Below are 18,389 nucleotides of genomic sequence, written 5' to 3'. Positions count from 1 at the left end.
ATCTTCAAATGCCCATGGAAGGCACCACAGTCCTGAGACCTGAGAGAACCCTGAGGGAGGGTTTTCTCAAAGACCTATTCAAGACTCCAACTTAACACCCATACACCATGTTCTCAAATGTCATTTCCCTCCCAATATTTCATGATTTTGCTCAAGTGTCATGTTTTCTGAAGAAGAGCTCCTGACCATCTCCCCTACCCAGAGAGAACCAATGCCCTTGTCTCAGGATTACACACACACCTTTGATTGTGGTATCCACAACACTTCATTACAATCATTTGTTTTTATGCCTATCCTTCTCACTAGCTATAAGCCTCTTGAGGGTTACATCCACAGCACCTATCACAGTGCCCAGCACAGAAAAGGTATCAATAAATGCCTGTTAAGTGGAACTGGTAGCCAAACACCAGGGGTCCTATGGGAGGTGGTGGCAGAACAGAACAGAGTGTCCTTTTGATACCCTGCTCTTCCAAGGGACCCAAAAGGGTTGGGCTGAACCCATGGGCCAGCACCCACCTTTGCTTTCTGGGAAGAGCCTGTCTTCTGTGCCTGATGATTGTAAGTGTCCATGAGATTATAGCTCAACTGGCCAGCAAGCCCCAAGGCTGAGCTCTCCTTGCCCTTTTGCTCTGCCTTCTTGAAGAGTTCCTTGGGCTTCAGGCCTTTCTTCTTTGAACCACTTTTGGAGGGCAGTGACAGCCAGGACATGGATACTGAAGTGGAATGGGCTGGCCTGGTTAAGGGGATGGAGCCAGCTGGGAAGATCCTCTGCAGCCCAAAGATACTGCTCGACTTCCCAACGTTCTGTTGGAAGATGTCCTACAAGAGTATTAGTACATGAGGGGGTTAGAGCTTACTCAAGGGTTCTCTCTATACTAATAGCAGAGATGTGCCTCTGGCACTGGTAGTATTGCCATGGAAGTGGCTTACAGATGCTCCACATATACATATCCCAGCTCTTGAACAATGAGACATCAAGAATTTACTGGTTGGCATTTCTTTACCCAGTCATTAATGGGTAAGGAAAAGATGAGCAAAGGAAAACCCCTGGCCCTACTGTCAAAATTGGAGAGAAGAGACTCCAAGAGTAGCTGATGTGACACAGAAAATGATCAGTGCTGAACTGTATGATTCAAATCCTTAGACTACAGGATTTGAGAGACGGAGAGAGATTCTAACCCTAATTCTCCTACTAGCTGGCTATGTAACATTGAGAAACTCATCTGACCACTCTGGGGCTCTGCTTGCTCAACTGTAAAATGAAAGGATTAGATTGGACAGATGGTTTTCAAAGATCCTTTGTGGCTTCTCTGAACTTCTCAGGAGCAGCCCTGGAGACCGGAAGCAAGTAGAAGGCAGATGAGAAGAACAAGTAGAACTCTTGGCCTCCCATCTTCATCTTAATTAGAGCAGCTATGGTTTGATTTGTCATAAACATTGGGCTACTATGTAAGAACTCATTTGAAAAAAAGGATTCTATTGCTTTAAAACACTTGAAATCACTGGATCGGATATATTCTATCTCTAAGTCTTCTTCTAACCAGCCATAAGTTCTCTGAGTTCAATATTAGTTTGAGTGGGAAGAGTGAGGGGAAAGGTGGACCTTTAACTAAACCCTGAAGGATTCTGAAAGATAGGAGTAGAAGAAAATGAGGTAGGAAGTGACAATGTAAGCTATGGTATAAGCAGTGAGACATGCTACAAACGGTGAGGCTAGAAGCCCAACTCCCCAGTAGTTCTCTCTGACCACCTTTCAGGATGAATGTATACCCTTGTTACCAAACTGAACTTCACAGCTTCAGGGCTAAAGGAAAGTTTATATGTCCTCAAGCCCAATTCTCCTCAGGTGCCACTGCTACTTCACCAGCCCACACTGAGATCTCTCTTTGCTATAAAGGCTAATAATAATAGCTCACATTCATTGAGTACTTACTCTGCCAGGCACTGTAAGGCACTGTAAGGCTCTAAATATGTTAGCTCTTAATCCTAAAAAAAAAACTCTGAAAGGTTTGTGTTAACCCCATTTTACAAATGAGGAAACTGAGGTCCTGAAAGGCTTGTATGTGACAGAACCAGAACCAGAACCTAGGTTTCCCTGACTCTCTTACCAGTACACCTAACTGCCTCATGGTATATGCCACCTGTAAAAACATGGCTTTATAATTGTCTTCAACCTGAGAGAACTATTATTTTGTAAAATGCAGAGAATGATTTAAAATATTAATAAAAACTACTACTATGACCACCACATCCCACCACTACCATGACCCACCATCAGAATCTATTGCGCACCTACTGTATGCCAAGCACTATCTTAATGTTCAACCTGCATTAGCTTATTTAATCTTTCTAACAGTCTCTAAGTAGGTAGAATTATCCCCATTTTAGAGATGAGGAAACTGAGGCTCAGAAATGTTTACTTTGCCAAAGGTCCTTTACTAAACTGTGAGTTCTTTGTGGGCAGGGACTATGTTGTTTATGTATCCTAAGAACCTACACCAGTATATGACATGCTATGAGTGAACGAATGAATAAGGTCCTTGGTGGGGTCTTCCCAACCATTCCCCCAGGGCTCTCATGCCTGATCTACCCACAAGCTTCAAACCCTTCCCAAACACCTCTCTTCCCCCAATACTTCTTACTTCCACCAGGCGGATCTCCCTAGCCAGATCTTTGATGAGCTGTACAGTCCGCACTGTCTCCGGTATCTCATCCTCGTGGTCTGGCAGAGCCTGTCAAATAAGAGGCATGAGGAATAGACCCATACTTGAATGGACAATTGATTTTTGACAAAGGTACCAAGGCAATTCAATGGAGAAAGGATAGTTTTTTCAATAAATGGTAGTGGACCAACTGGATACCCATATGCAAAAAAAAAAAAAAAAAAAAAGAACCTCATTCCATACCTCACACCATGCATGCAAACACGAAATCACACAAAATGGACAAGAGACCAAAATGTAAAACCTAAAAGCATAAACATTCTAGAAAAAGCAGAGGAGAAAAATCTTTATGTCCTTGGGTTAGATAAATATTTCTTAGATAGGAAAAAAAGGTATGAAGAACCATAAAAGAAAAACTTGATAAATTGGATTTAATTAAAAATAAAAACTTCTCTTCAAAAACACTGTTAACAAATTTACTATACCAATACTCTCGGTTAACAATAGGGGGATAAGGAGTAGAGGAGGAATTGGGTTTTATTATTTATTCTTATTTCTGTTCTGGAGTAATGAAAATGTTCCAAAATTGATCACAGAGATGTATGCACAACTATATGATGATACTTTGACCCAGTGATTGTATACTTTGGAAGATTTGTGCAGTATGTGAATATATTTCAATAAAATTGAAAAAAATAAAAATTTTAAATATGCTGTAAAACAAGGGCCATGTGAGAAATACGATTAAGGTGGCAAATATGGAAAATTTTTTAAAAAGTGAGAAAAAACACTATTAAGACAAGCCACAGACTGGAAGAAAATATTCGCAAATCAAGTATCTGATCAAGAGGTGTGAGGAACTCAGTTGTAGACTCAGGTTACACACCTCAAAAAGTCAGGGACCTCAGGGAGATCAACAGGGACAAACCAGCCTCTCCACTTACAAGGACAGAAGTCAGTGCTGAGCAGCTACCTCAACTGCAGGGAGAGACCCAATGGTTGTCTATCTTTTAAATTTATATGCAAGATTTTTGGGTAGCTAAGATACATATTTTTTTATATAAACAGAGCTCGCAAGCTTTTCCTTGGTAATTTCTTCTACTACTTTTTACTTTACTTCTGTATCCAGAGGACTGACAAAAATTCCTCAGCATTTCCTTCTTGTTTTCCATGGTTTGATTCTTTTTTCCTTTCACTCTTTCAATCCATCTGGAATTTATTTTGGTGGCTGGACCAGGCTGCAGGAGGGCAAGAATCCATGTGACCCAGCTGGATAACTTTAATGGCTCCCTCCCTTCCACCCAGGGGTTCTGAAAAGGTAAGGGAGTAAGTGCCTCCTGTGGAAGTCATCTGTACTTCGTAAAAGACGCCCTCCACAAGAGTGGGTTCCTCAAACCTGTGTACTACTTTCCTCTAGCTCCCTTGGTTCCTGGGTCCTTCATGGCCCAGGGCATGAGTGCTTAGGACCTACCCACCCACCCACCACCCTCCCTTTTGGTGTTCCTTCAACATAATCACTCTGAGGTTCATTTCATGGGAGAAGTCAGAGATGAAATTCAAGGTAGCCACACCTGAAAGATATGGAGAAACAGGGAATCACAGTCTAAGGTCAAGATACAGGTGATCCCCTCAAGCAAGAGAAGGTCTAAAACATGAAGTTCTAGGATATCTGAGGGGAAGTTTGGCAATATGTAATGGGAGATTGTGCAAGCGAAGACTGCAGTGGCTGAAAGATCTCCTTAGATCACTCTAGCAAGAGGAGTCTATAAGGAGCTTCTAAAGCTTTGGGCTATATATTGATATTTCTTTTTTTGCATTTCTTAAAATTGGTTGCTTTTTAAAAATTAAACATGTTGACTAAGTAATCTATTCACATGGTTCAAAAATCAAGCAACAGGTTTACATTATAAAGGCTCACTCCCACCCCATCCCTGCCATCAGTCCCGTCATTCCACCCTTACAGGCAAATACAAGCACATACAAATATAATTATTGGTTTTCCCCTTTCTACACATAAAGTAGTACACTATACACATGGTTCTGCACCTTTACTTGACAAATTCTGGACATCTTTCCAAATCAGTATATAGAGAGCTTTCTTATTCTCTTTTATAGCTATTTAGTACTCGATTGGCTAGATAGATATTGGCACATTTCTAAAAAGCCATTTTGACAGTATACATTAAGAGCCTCACATATTTTCAAATACTTAGATTCAGTGATTTCTCTTCTGGGAATCTATCCTGAAGGAACAATCAAGAGATGGGCGACAATAACTGATGCAAATAGATACTAACTGCAGGATTCTTGGTAACTATCCCACCACCCCACCCCACCCCACCCCCAAAAAAGTAAATAAAAAGGGAGCAACAATAAGCAAGTGGTTAGCTGAGGAATGGTAAATCCCTGCAAAAGAGTATCATGTAACTATTGAATGTTTATGGAGAACTTTGGTAGCACAGAAAAGTGCCTAAGATAAGTTAAGCGATTCAGATACAAAATTGTCGTGTAGTATGATAGCAATCATGTTTTTAAAATGCATATTAAAAAGACCAGGAAGAAATATACCAAAATGCTAATGATAGTTCCCTCTGAGTGTTAAAATTACAAGTGATATTTTTCTTCATTACAGTCTTCCACATTTTTCTAATTCTCTATAGTAAGTATGTATTACTTTTTATAATCAGAAAGAGAAATTTAAAAACATAGTTCAAGGAATCCTAGTCCAGTCCTCCACTCTAACCCCAGGAGTCCACAAGCCTCTCTGGTGCCTTCAGTTTCCCCAAAGCATCTACCCAAAGCCATTCCCTGAGGAGGACAGAACTCTGGAGAGTAGAGGGAAAAAATGTACATTACTTCTTTCCTTGTCCAGGCTCTGAAGGCCAAGTTCAGGGCTTTGCCACCATGGACCAGGTAGGAAGCAGGGTGTCTCCTGTTTTGTCGCAAACCTAAAGGGGAAAGAAGGAAAACAGCATGTCAAAAAAGCCATGCAGGGAAGTGAAGGACTTGTTACCTTTGTCTGGCAATCAGAGAAAATGCTCAGGGTTCTGAACACAACTCCAGGTCTGGGTTCTTATAGTAGTGTCCATTTACTAAGTAACTGCTATGTGCTGGGCATGTAACATTCATTAAATCATTTATCCTTACACCCACCCTGTGAGCCAATTATTATTATCTTCCTTTCAAAGTTCAGGATACCAAGACTCAGAAAGGCGAAGAGAGTTGACCAAGAGCACATACAAAATGCCAGAGTCAAGACTGAAACCATGTCTATCTAAAGCTAAGGCTGGTGCTCCTTCTGCCTCTTGGGTTTCAAAACGAATACTCAGGAGGACCATGACTGCTACCTACACATATTGAAAGGCCATTATGTAGAAGAATTAGCTATCTTCTTGATTACTATAGGGGAAGGTTATAGCAAACACCCAGGTTTAGGTTCAATAAAGAATTTTCTCACTGAACTGAGTTGTGCAGACTAGGTAACAACCATTTAGTCAATGTGATGGTTTGGAGCTGTATGTACCCCAGAAAAGATCATGTTCTTAAAGCTAATCCAATCCCAGCAGGTATAGAGCTATTGATTACGTTATTTCAGTTGAGGCATGCCCCAGGTGGGGTCTTAGTCCTCTTAGAGGAGCCTGAAAGAGCATGAAGTAGAGAAACAGAAGCTAAGAGACAAGAAGAAAGAGAGAAAAGAAAGAAAAGCTGGGAGAGAAAAGCCAGAGAAGCTGAGAGAGAAGGACACACAGAAAACAGAGAGAAACCAGAGAAACAGAAAGAAACATCCAGAAGTTGAAACCAATGAAATTCAGGAGAGAAGGATCAGCAGACGCTGGCCATGCTCCTTGCCATGTGACAGAGGAGTCCTAGATCACTAGCATCGCCTGTTGATGCCTTGATTTGGACATTTTCACAGCCTCAGAACTGTAAACTTGTAAGTTAATAAATCCTCATTATAAAAGTCAACCCATTTCTCGTATATTGCATTTTGTCAGCTTTAGCAAACTAAAACAGTTATCCAGCCTCTGATTGAACATTCAAGTGACAGTCTGTCTAGGAGGCAGAATAAGGACTTGAGGCATTGAATAGGAGATGACCTCATTGGCCTCTATGGTTCTTTGTAATTCTGAGATTCTGATTTCTCCTGACCAAATCACCTTGAAGAATCTCAGGCCTGAATGAAGGACCCAGCAGGCTGGCTTCTATCTGGCCTATGACACAATGATGCCAGAATGGTCAGGACTGAGCCTTTTCCACATGGGAACCATATCCAGGAAACTCTGAGACTATCCAGATTGAGGGGTAATTTTACCTGATCCAATTTTCTCAGGCAAGCTTGTTAAATAAAAAATTAAAATACACGCCTTGCCCTACATTATGCTGAGTGAAAAAGGCCACTCACAAAAGGACACATATGGTATGATTCCATTTATATAACATTATTAAAGTGACAAAATTATAAAAATGGAAAACAATTTAGTGGTTTCCAGAACTTAGGAATGGTGCAGGGGGAGGGGATGAGTGAGACTATAAAGGGGTAGCACTAAGGAGATCTTTGTAGTGAAATTCTAGCACTGTATCTGGATTTGCAGTGACGGTTATGCACACATGTGTGTGCACACACACACATACTCAGGGGAGTGAGACTAAAGAGATAGTTGGCAAAGGGCTCCATACCTCGAAAGATGTCCAGGATGTGCTTTCCCACGTACCAACAAATAGTCTCAAAGTTGGGGAACTTGAATAGGTCTGCTGTGCTAAGCCGCTTCTCAATCTCATAGGCTCTGAAGGAAATAGACATAACAAAGATAATGATAACAAGGCTCCTATTTACTGAGCAATACTGTTATCAGGTATTGTTCTGGATGCTTTGTATCCATTATCATTAATCTAACAACCACCTAACTAAGATCCTATTTATAGATTAGGAAATCTGGGCTCAAAAGTAATGTGACTTGCCCTAATTCACCTAACTACTAAATGAGGAAGAGGTGTTAATCCTCAGACTGAACATGATTAGGAAGCAGCATCAATTCTTTTCTGATCATCTCCCACCTTCTATGCTGCATTCCTCCCTCTAAGGTTGAGCCCAAGGATTCAAGCAGACAGGAATGGCTAACTTGGGATCATCACAGCTTCAGGACTCACTTGAGCTGCATTTCAATGTTAAGGCTGTGTAAGAAGTTCCCTCCAAAGGCAAGACAATCCACAGGGGTCAGCACAGCATAGATCCATCCTGCAGTGCAACAAGACAAAAATCATACCATTGGGAAGTAGGTGAGGAGGAAGAGAGTGATGAGATCGGATAAGGAGGGGAAGAGCGGCAGAGGACTTTTCTTCCTCTGGACATTTCCACTGTTCTCTCACCTCAACCCCAATTCCTTAGAGCACAGCAGTGACTCAAAACATTCTAAGTTCTTCCACTATCCCAACACCCATTCTGGCCTAGTCTGCCATCATTATAACCTGAAATGAACCAACCTATAGAGTTAATAAACTTCCTCTACTTCCCTCCTCTCCCTTTTAAGTGTGTTGCCTCACCCATTCCCTCTCTTGTCTTTATGAATGGCATCACCTCCTTTGCCCTGATAAAACAAAAGTGCTTTTGTGTTGCACACACCTGGGTTCAAATTCCTGTTCTGCAGTATCTTAGCTAAATATTCACTTCACAGGTTGGTTATAAAGTATGCACCTAGCTGGAATGAAATTATTCCCCTTGCCCTTGATCCTGTATCTCCTTCGAGGATCTTCTGAATTGTTGTCTTAAATCTCTCATATTTGTCGCCTCCTCTCCATCCATCCTACCACTGCCCTGTTTCAGACTCCTCATTATCTCTCACCTTGGCTATCACAACAGCCTCCAATCTGGCTTCTCTATACCAGCAGTTCTCAAGGTGTGGTCCAAGGACCTCTCAGGCTCCTTGAGACTCTTTCAGAGAATATGTAAAGTCAAAATTATATGTTCATGATAATCCCAAGATGTTATATGCTTTTTTACCCTCATTCTCTCACAGGTGTACAATGGCTACATGAAGTGATCTTACAACAGGTTGAATGGAGAAGCAGATTTGAGGATTCAGCTGTCTTCTATTAACCCAGACACTAAAAAGATTAGCAAAAATAAAACACTGCCATCCTTCTCTTTTAAATTTTTGGTTTAAAAATGGTTATTTTTCTTAAAAAATTATGTGAACATGCAATAGGTTTACTATTGTTATTTCTCAATGAATTAATAAATACCTAAAATTTTTGTTTTAATTTATAATATGGTAAATATTGCCAAATATAAATCACACAAATAAAAACCATTTGGAGTCCTCAATAATTTTAATAGTTTTACACTATTACAAGTCCAAAAAGTTTGCAAAACCACTGCTCTATACCAGTCTTGGCCCCTCAAATCTGTCCTCCACATCCAATCCTAGGTGATATACATAAAATACAAATCTGCCAATATCATTACCTGCTCAAAACCCTTCAATGAAATGTCCATCTACAGGAGAATGGATAAATTGTTGTATATTCATACAATAACAGAAAAGATGTAAAATGAGTTGACTACAGCTACTACATCAACATATATCTCACAATCATAATGTTGAGAACACATCCAATATAAATTCATTTGCATAACATTTAATGACATGCAAAATGATACTACATATCGGTTAATGATGCATATGTATGTATGGATAAAAATGCACGAGAATAATAAATACCAATTTCAGGACAATGGTTAGCTCTGAAGGGGAAGTATGGGAACATAATTAAGGAGGAGTACACAGGATCTTCAAAAATATTTTTAATGTTTTATATTTTTAGTTAACTAATGAACACAAGCGTTCATTATATTATTCTTTATATCTTTTGCTACATTTGAAATATTTCATTAGAAATTTCAACAAATAAACTACCCAATTACCTCTGGAGTAAATCCAAATAGCTTGGCTGGACAAAGCTCAGCCTGCCTACCTTTTCAGCTTCATCTGCCCTCAGGCCTTGCTGTTTAGACTCTAGTATCCACAAACTGCTTCGCACAGCCTAGCTTTGCTTATGCCACATGTCAGAAATGCCTTTCCTGCCCTTCTTTCCTTGGTCAGTCCCTACTCACACTCCAGTTGTCACTTATGGGAAGATATTCACAAAACCCTGGCTAGCCTAAGTGCTCTCCTCTGTGTTTCCACAACTTCTGGTGAACACCTCTATTATGACTATTAGAACATTATACTGAAATTGCCTATTGATCTTTTGGCCCCAGCACCTAGCCCAATATTTGCAGAACTAAGTAGACCACACCCAGTTTGTAGGCATTTCTACCAAGATGTAAATTAATCTCATTTGAACCTCTGGTAGGCAAATTTAATTCACTAAATGATTACTAAGTTCCCAGTGTAGAAAAGATACTAAGCTAGACTCAGTCAGCGATTCAAAGATGGGCAAATAAATGCCCAGGAATGGAAAACAATAAAAGAGAAAAGCAGATTGGTGAGGTATGGGGTGGGGGAATGACTTGCCTCACCACATATCAAACATTCTATAAAACAAATGTAATCTCATTAATATGATATTGATATATGAATAGACAAACAGATCTGTGCAACAAAATATAAAATCCAGAATTAGATCCCAATATACATGTGAAAACAATAGGTGGTGGTTCAATTCAGTGGGAAAAGGCCAGATTATCTGATAAATGATACTAGAATAAGCAGCCACCAAGCTGGAAAAAAATAAAACCTTCCCAACCTCTAACCCCTAATACTTCAGAATGTGATCTTCTTTGGAAATGGAATTGTTACATATGGAATTAAACTATGAGGAGGTCATGCAGGAGTAGGGCAGCCCCTAATCCAATATGACTGGTGTCCTTCTAAGAAGAGGAAAAGAGATAGATACAGGGGAGAACACCATGTGATGACTGAGGATGTACTGCAGCTGCAAACCAAGGAAGGCTAAGGATTGCCAACAAACACCAGAAGCTAGAAGAGGCAAGGAAGGATTCTCCCCTCCAGGTTTCAGAGGAAGCATGGCCCTGCCAACACTTGATTACAAACTTCAAGCCTCCAGAACTGTGAGACAATAAATTTCTGTTGTTTTAAGCCACTGAGTATGTGGTACTTTGTTACGGCAGCCTTAGGAAACTAAAGCACACCCACACCTGAAAATAACAAGGCAGCACACCCATTCCACTGCCAGAGAAGTGTCAGAAAACACCTGTTAAACAGAAGATTTAAATAAAATCCATAGATTCATAACACAATATCCAAAATGTTCTAAAAGAATTTTAAAGGAACAATTATAAAAATGCTCCATTTTTGTTTTCTTTGTTTTCTGAAACAAAGAAACAAAAATTCTACCCAAAGAAACAGAAAGTATCAGCAAAGAGATAGAAGATATAAATAACAAACAGAAATTTTAGAACTGAAAAATACAACATCTGAAATAAAGAACTCAATTGATGGACTCAACAGAAGAACAGAGACAACAGAGGAAAGAATCAGAAAACTTGAAAATAGAACAGTATCAATTACCCAATCTGAACAACTGAGAGAAAATAGACAGAAAAATGAACCCAGGGATCTGTGGGACTGTAACAAAATATATAATATTTATGCAATCAGAGTTAGAATGTGGGGCTGAAAAAGTATTCAAAGAAATAATGGCTGAAAATTACCCAAATGTGGAAAAAGACATAAACCTACACATTCAAGAAACTGAATGAACCCAAAACAGAATAAACTCAAAAGAAATTCATGCCGTGAAGTGTCATAATCAAACTGCAGAAAACGAAAGGAAAAAAAATGTTGAAAGCAGCAAGAAATGACACATTATCTATAGTGGGAAAACAATTTGAATGACAGAGAGAATCTTGTCAGAAAGCACGGAGGCCAGAAGGAAGTGGCACAATATATTTTCAAGTGTTGAAGGGAAAGAACTACCAACCCAGAATTTCATATCCACTGAAAATATCCTTCTGGAATGAAAAGGAAATCAAGGCAAGGCATTCTCAGATGAAGGAAAACTAACAGAATTTGTTATCAGCAGATCTACCCTAAAAGAATGGCTAAGGAAGCTCACTAAACAGGAAGGAAATCATAAAAGAAGGAATCTTGGAACACTGGAAGGAAGAAAAAACAACAGAAGAGTAAAAATATGGGCAAATACAGTCAGTAGACTTTCCTTCTCCTCTTAAGTTTTCTAAATTATGTTTGATTATTGAAGCAAAAATTATAGCATGGTGTGTTGTGATGTGATTCTTGATGTGGAAGAATATTTAATTTTATAATATTTAATTTATAAATGGGAAGGGTAAAGGGACATAAATAGAAGTAAGCTTTCAACACTTCCCTCATTTGTAAAATGTCAACACCAGTAGATTATGATAAGGTATGTATGTATAATTTAATGACCAGAGCAACGACTAAAAACATATACAAAAGCCAAACCTAAAATGTCTCTGTTAATTCAAAGGGCCCAGAATAGCCAAAATAATGTTGAAAAAGCGAAAGCTGAAGGACTGACACTTCCCGATTTCAAAACTTTCTACAAAGTTACAATAATTGAGACAGTGTGGTATTGTCATAAGGATAAACATATAGATCAATGGAATAGAAGTGAAAGTCTAGAAATAAACCCATACATCTATGGTCTATTGGTTTTTGACAAAAGTGTGAAGACAATTCAATAGAGGAAAGAATAGTCTTTTCAACAAACAATACTGGGATAACTGGATAGCCACATGCAAAAGAATGCAACTGGACCCATACCTCACACTATAAACAAAAATAAACTTGAAATGTATGAAAGATCTAAATGTAAGAGCTAGAACTTTACAACTCATAAGACAACATAGGTGTAAATCTTTGTGACCTTAGATTAGACAGTATCTCTTAGATAAGACATAACCAAATCAACCAAAGTAAAATAGATAAATTGGACTTTATCAAATTTAATAACTTTTGTGTTTCATAGGATACTACCAAGAAAATGAAAAGACAACCTCCAGAATGGGAAAAATATTTGCAAACCATATGTCTGAGCAGGGTCTAAGCAAGGATATGGAGAAACTGGAACCCTCAGACACTGCTGATGGGAATGTAAATGGTATGGCTGCTTTGGAAAACAATTTGAGAGTTCTAAAAGAAGTTAAACTAAAGTAAACATATGACCCAGCAATTCTACTCTTAGGTATATACCCAAGAGAAGTGAAAATGTTTACCAAAAAAAGCATATGTGACTGTTCATAGCATCATTATTCATAATAGCTAAAACATGGAAACCACCCAAATGTCTATCAACTGATGAACAGATAAAGAAACTGAAGCATATATATAAAATGGACTATTATTCAGCCATAAAAGAGAGTAAAGTACTGATACATGCTGTATGTGGACGAACCTTGAAACATTATGCTATGTGAAAGAAGCCAGACACAGAGGATCATGTATCATATGATTCCATTTATATGAAATATCCAGAATAGGTATATCCATAGAAACAGAAAGCAGATTAGTGGTTGCCAGGGGATGGGGGTAAGGGAGAATGGGAGTAATTGCTTAATGGGTAAGGAGTTTTATTTTGGAGGGATGAAAATGTTCTGGAACTAGATGGGGTGGTCACTGCACAACATCTTGAATGGACTAAATGTCACTGACTTGTTCACTTGTAAATGGTTAACTTTATGTTATTGACTTCCCCTTCAGCTTAAAAAAAGCTGAAAAAAAATTACAAATAGCCATTCAACCCAGCCATTCCTTTTCTGGGAATGTTTCCCATAAAAATAAAAATACAACACATAAAGACATATGTATTAGGATGATTCGTGAAGAACTGACCACATTGGCAACACACACACACACACAAACAGAAGACAAAGCTAATGCCCACCAATTGGAGAATGACTGAATAAACTGTGGAATGTTCATACCATGAAATATCAGGCAGTCATTAGAAAGACTGCATTAAAACTGTACCAGGTCACGTAGAGGGCTTTTCATGAAACATTGCTGAAAAGAGCAAGATGCAGAAAAGTTTGTATAATATGGTTCCATATTTGTAAAAGGATGACCAAAAAATCCTTATTTATGTAAAACTTGTGAATAATTATGTTTTATATGTAAAAAGTGTATAAATGTGTAGACATTTGCATAAAACAATTAAATTCCAAAAAGAAAAACGGAAGAATATGACTCTAACTGTACCCTCAAGTAGCTTATCATCTAATAGTCAACACAGATATGTACACAACTAAAACAAGAAAAGGCAGGTTCTGGTAAGTGCTATCACCAAAGGGCAGGTGCCAAAGGAGCCCAGAGGAAGGAGAGAACAGAGGAACAGTGCAGTTATATCAGCAAGTTATCATTTCGTCTCTAGTGCTAACCTGTAGGAAAAACTAGAAAACTTCTGGGAGGGATATATGCTTCAAAAGCATAGCTGGGAAGAGGATAGAGCTGGGAAATGTAAAGATAGTAATACTGGGTTCCTACTATGTGCTAGACACTCTACTGGGTACTTTCCTATGCATTACTGTATTTAAACTACTGTTTTCCTCCATTCTAAGACACCATCCATTGTAAGAAGTACACCACTGATTTAACAGCATTTCCTTGGGAAAAGAAACAGTACATTAAATGCACATACCAATTGTAAGGTATATTCCAATTTCAGAAACATGTGAAACAGGAAAACTGTTTCTGAAGTAAGGAAATACAACAATGGCTATTTGAAGTAGGGATGAAATCCATTTTAGAAATCGGGATATCAAAGCCAGGGGGTAATCAACATGTCCAAAGTCCGAAGTCACCCACTGAGTAAAACAATCCGGCCTAGTGGATCTCAATGGAAACAACACAGAGTTTCTCAAAATATACACACTGAAATGCCACCCCAGACCTAAGAATCCATAATTTCTAGGAGTGATGCCCAGGCATGTGAGCATCCCATTTTTCCCATTTATTTAGGGAAAAATCCCCCACCCCTAAGTCAGTGTCTCCCAGTCTCTATCCTTAGAGTTACAGGGCTCACAATCTTGTCCTCTATCTGTCCAGCAACTTGACATCAGCCCAATGTAAAAGAGTCCATCAGCCTCCTCCTAGACCTCCCTACCTGCAACCTCCCCAAGTGACCACGCCACCCACCGGCTACCATATGAATTTTCTTGAATTTCAATTCTGAGCCTTCAGTGGATATGAAAGTGATACCCCACATAATCATATTAACACACTATGGGGAGAGGTTGGCTCCAGTTCCACAAGCTCCCTTCCTCTTCCCACCCTCCCTAAACCCTCCTAGAAGGTGCATAGGGAAGACCTGTAGGAATGAAAAGTGTCTGTCCTTGCTTCACAGAACACTTGTAGCACTTGTCCACCTGGTCCCCAAAGAACATCTCATTCTGATTAGAGGAGCTGCTCCAGCACTCAAAGAGAGTCAGGTTGGCATTGGTTGGGCGGATCAGGTAGAAGATCTTCTCACCCTGAAACAAAAAGAGGTTAAAGTGCCAAAAATACCAAAGGTTTCCAGAAAAGTTTTCCGGGGGGGAGGTCTAAAGGTCTATTCTCTCTCACACTCCAAGACCATGGTAGTATGCTAAAGTTGTTTCCCAAAACCATACAAGAACCATTTTTGTATGGATTTGGAAAACTTCAAGAAGTCCTTCTGAACTTGAAAGTTTCTATAAATCAGTTCATAAGAGTGACAAAAACAATTTGGAAAGGGCATTTCAACAAAATTGTTCAAGTTAGGATAAATGTACACCAGGGACTCCTATTTAAGATGCAGTGCCAAATGAAAAATGGCCTCATAGATAAGTAGATCAATACTACTAGCCCAAGGAGAATTTAAAGCCACATTACTGAAGAGAAGAAAACCGACTTCACCTTTAAATGCCATTTACAAATAATGTTTCTTCTCACACCTGCAATCAAAGCTAATAAAAGTTTAAAACTTCAGTAATTGCCTAAGGACTTTTTGGAAGATTATATGTTAGGTGATCATTTGCTAGAAGAATATTTTATTTCCTAATTGTGCTTTGCTTGGATAATCACCAGATAATTTGGCAAAAAAGAAAAAAGGGTCACTAACACAAAGATACCCCAAATCCACAGATTAATTAATTTAACCAATAATTCATAAGACATTTCAATGTAGAAAAGATACAACCCTAGAAATATACAATGTACAATTGAAGCTATTTTAATCAGATCTGCAAATTCGGTATTAACATCAATGTTCATTTTCTGATTTGATAACTACACTATGGTTATATAAGAGTACACTCTTGTTTTTAGAAACTATACTCTGAATTATTAAGAGGTAAAGGGACATCATATATGCAGCTACTCTCAAATGTCTCAGGGAAAAAGTATAAATATTATTATGTGTATGTAATTGTATATATATATACACACATATTACCATTTCATTATGTTTGCTTTAGAGAGAGAGAGAACATAATAAAATGGTGACATTTAGTAATCTGGGAGAAGGGGACAGAGAAAATCTTCCTATTATTTTTGTAACTTTTCCACACAAACGAAATTATTGAAAAACAAAAACTTTTAAATCTAGCATTTACATAACAGCATTTTCACTTATAAGCTCCAATTTCTTCATGATAAAACAGTAGAAACAACCAGTTCAGGATTTGTGATCATTTGGATAAGAGCTAGATCCAAATTCTCTGCTCTTTCCTTTGCATTTCTGATAAGAAAACTAAATAGTACAAATAATGATGAAAAACAATCAAAATTATTTCAGAAATTTGTTTTCTGGACCTCAAAACTCCTTTACAAGGAAGCAATTGATGTTTTCACAATAATTGTGGGAGACTTCAACACATCACTCTCTCCTATAGATAGATCAACCAGACAGAAGACCAATAAGGAAACTGAAAACCTAAACAATCTGATAAATGAATTAGATTTAACAGACATATACAAGACATTACATCCCAAATCACCAGGATACACATACTTTTCTAGTGCTCATGGAACTTTCTCCAGAATAGATCATATGCTGGGACATAAAACAAGCCTCAATAAATTTAAAAAGATTGAAATTATTCAAAGCACATTCTCTGATCACAATGGAATACAATTAGAAGTCAATAACCATCAGAGACTTAGAAAATTCACAAATACCTGGAGGTTAAACAACACACTCCTAAACAATCAGTGGATTAAAGAAGAAATAGCAAGAGAAATTGCTAAATATATACAGACGAATGAAAATGAGAACACAACATACCAAAACCTATGGGATGCAGCAAAAGCAGTGCTAAGGGGGAAATTTATAGCACTAAACGCATATATTAAAAAGGAAGAAAGAGCCAAAATCAAAGAACTAATGGATCAACTGAAGAAGCTAGAAAACGAACAGCAAACCAATCCTAAACCAAGTACAAGAAAAGAAATAACAAGGATTAAAGCAGAAATAAATGACATCGAGAACAAAAAAACAATAGAGAGGATAAATATCACCAAAAGTTGGTTCTTTGAGAAGATCAACAAGATTGACAAGCCCCTAGCTAGACTGACAAAATCAAAAAGAGAGAAGACCCATATAAACAAAATAATGAATGAAAAAGGTGACATAACTGCAGATCCTGAAGAAACTAACAAAATTATAAGAGGATATTATGAACAACTGTATGGCAACAAACTGGATAATGTAGAAGAAATGGACAATTTCCTGGAAACATATGAACAACCTAGACTGACCAGAGAAGAAATAGAAGACCTCAACCAACCCATCACAAGCAAAGAGATCCAATCAGTCATCAAAAATCTTCCCACAAATAAATGCCCAGGGCCAGATGGCATCACAGGGGAATTCTACCGAACTTTCCAGAAAGAACTGACACCAATCTTACTCAAACTCTTTCAAAACATTGAAGAAAATGGAACACTACCTAACTCATTTTATGAAGCTAACATCAATCTAATACCAAAACCAGGCAAAGATGCTACAAAAAAGGAAAACTACTGGCCAATCTCCCTAATGAATATAGATGCAAAAATCCTCAACAAAATACTTGCAAATCGAATCCAAAGACACATTAAAAAAATCATACACCATGACCAAGTGGGGTTCATTCCAGGCATGCAAGGATGGTTCAATATAAGAAAAACAATCAATGTATTACAACACATTAAAAACTCGAAAGGGAAAAATCAATTGATCATCTCAATAGATGCTGAAAAAGCATTTGACAAAATCCAACATCCGTTTTTGATAAAAACACTTCAAAAGGTAGGAATTGAAGGAAACTTCCTCAACATGATAAAGAGCATATATGAAAAACCCACAGCCAGCATAGTACTCAATGGTGAGAGACTGAAAGCCTTCCCTCTAAGATCAGGAACAAGACAAGGATGCCCGCTGTCACCACTGTTATTCAACATTGTGCTGCAAGTGCTAGCCAGGGCAATCCGGCAAGACAAAGAAATAAAAGGCATCCAAATTGGAAAAGAAGAAGTAAAACTGTCATTGTTTGCAGATGATATGATCTTATATCTAGAAAACCCTGAGAAATCAACGATACACCTACTAGAGCTAATAAACAAATTAAGCAAAGTAGCGGGATACAACATTAATGCACATAAGTCAGTAATGTTTCTATATGCTAGAAATGAACAAACTGAAGAGACACTCAAGAAAAAGATACCATTTTCAATAGCAACTAAAAAAATCAAGTACCTAGGAATCAACTTAACCAAAGATGTAAAA

The 18,389-nt window shown here is 38.2% G+C and overlaps 1 protein-coding gene across 1 annotated transcript in view; it reads right to left on the bottom strand.

Moving 5' to 3' along the window:
• Positions 1–18,389, bottom strand: part of PHF8 (PHD finger protein 8) — a 197,254-nt gene that overhangs the window by 134,104 nt on the left and 44,761 nt on the right. Inside the window, exons 7-12 of the mRNA XM_037823762.1 lie at positions 14,973–15,135; positions 7,812–7,899; positions 7,341–7,447; positions 5,520–5,611; positions 2,643–2,732; positions 517–819 (exon numbers count right to left, since the gene is read on the bottom strand). Of these exons, the coding sequence (XP_037679690.1) occupies positions 517–819; positions 2,643–2,732; positions 5,520–5,611; positions 7,341–7,447; positions 7,812–7,899; positions 14,973–15,135 (843 nt within the window). The remainder of the gene's footprint in view (positions 1–516; positions 820–2,642; positions 2,733–5,519; positions 5,612–7,340; positions 7,448–7,811; positions 7,900–14,972; positions 15,136–18,389) is intronic.

This window comes from Choloepus didactylus (genome assembly GCF_015220235.1).
Source record: "Choloepus didactylus isolate mChoDid1 chromosome 24 unlocalized genomic scaffold, mChoDid1.pri SUPER_24_unloc2, whole genome shotgun sequence".
NCBI classification, from domain to species: Eukaryota; Metazoa; Chordata; class Mammalia; order Pilosa; family Megalonychidae; genus Choloepus; species Choloepus didactylus.
Note: the sequence above shows the minus strand (reverse complement) of the source record. Positions and strands in the feature narration are given on the sequence as shown.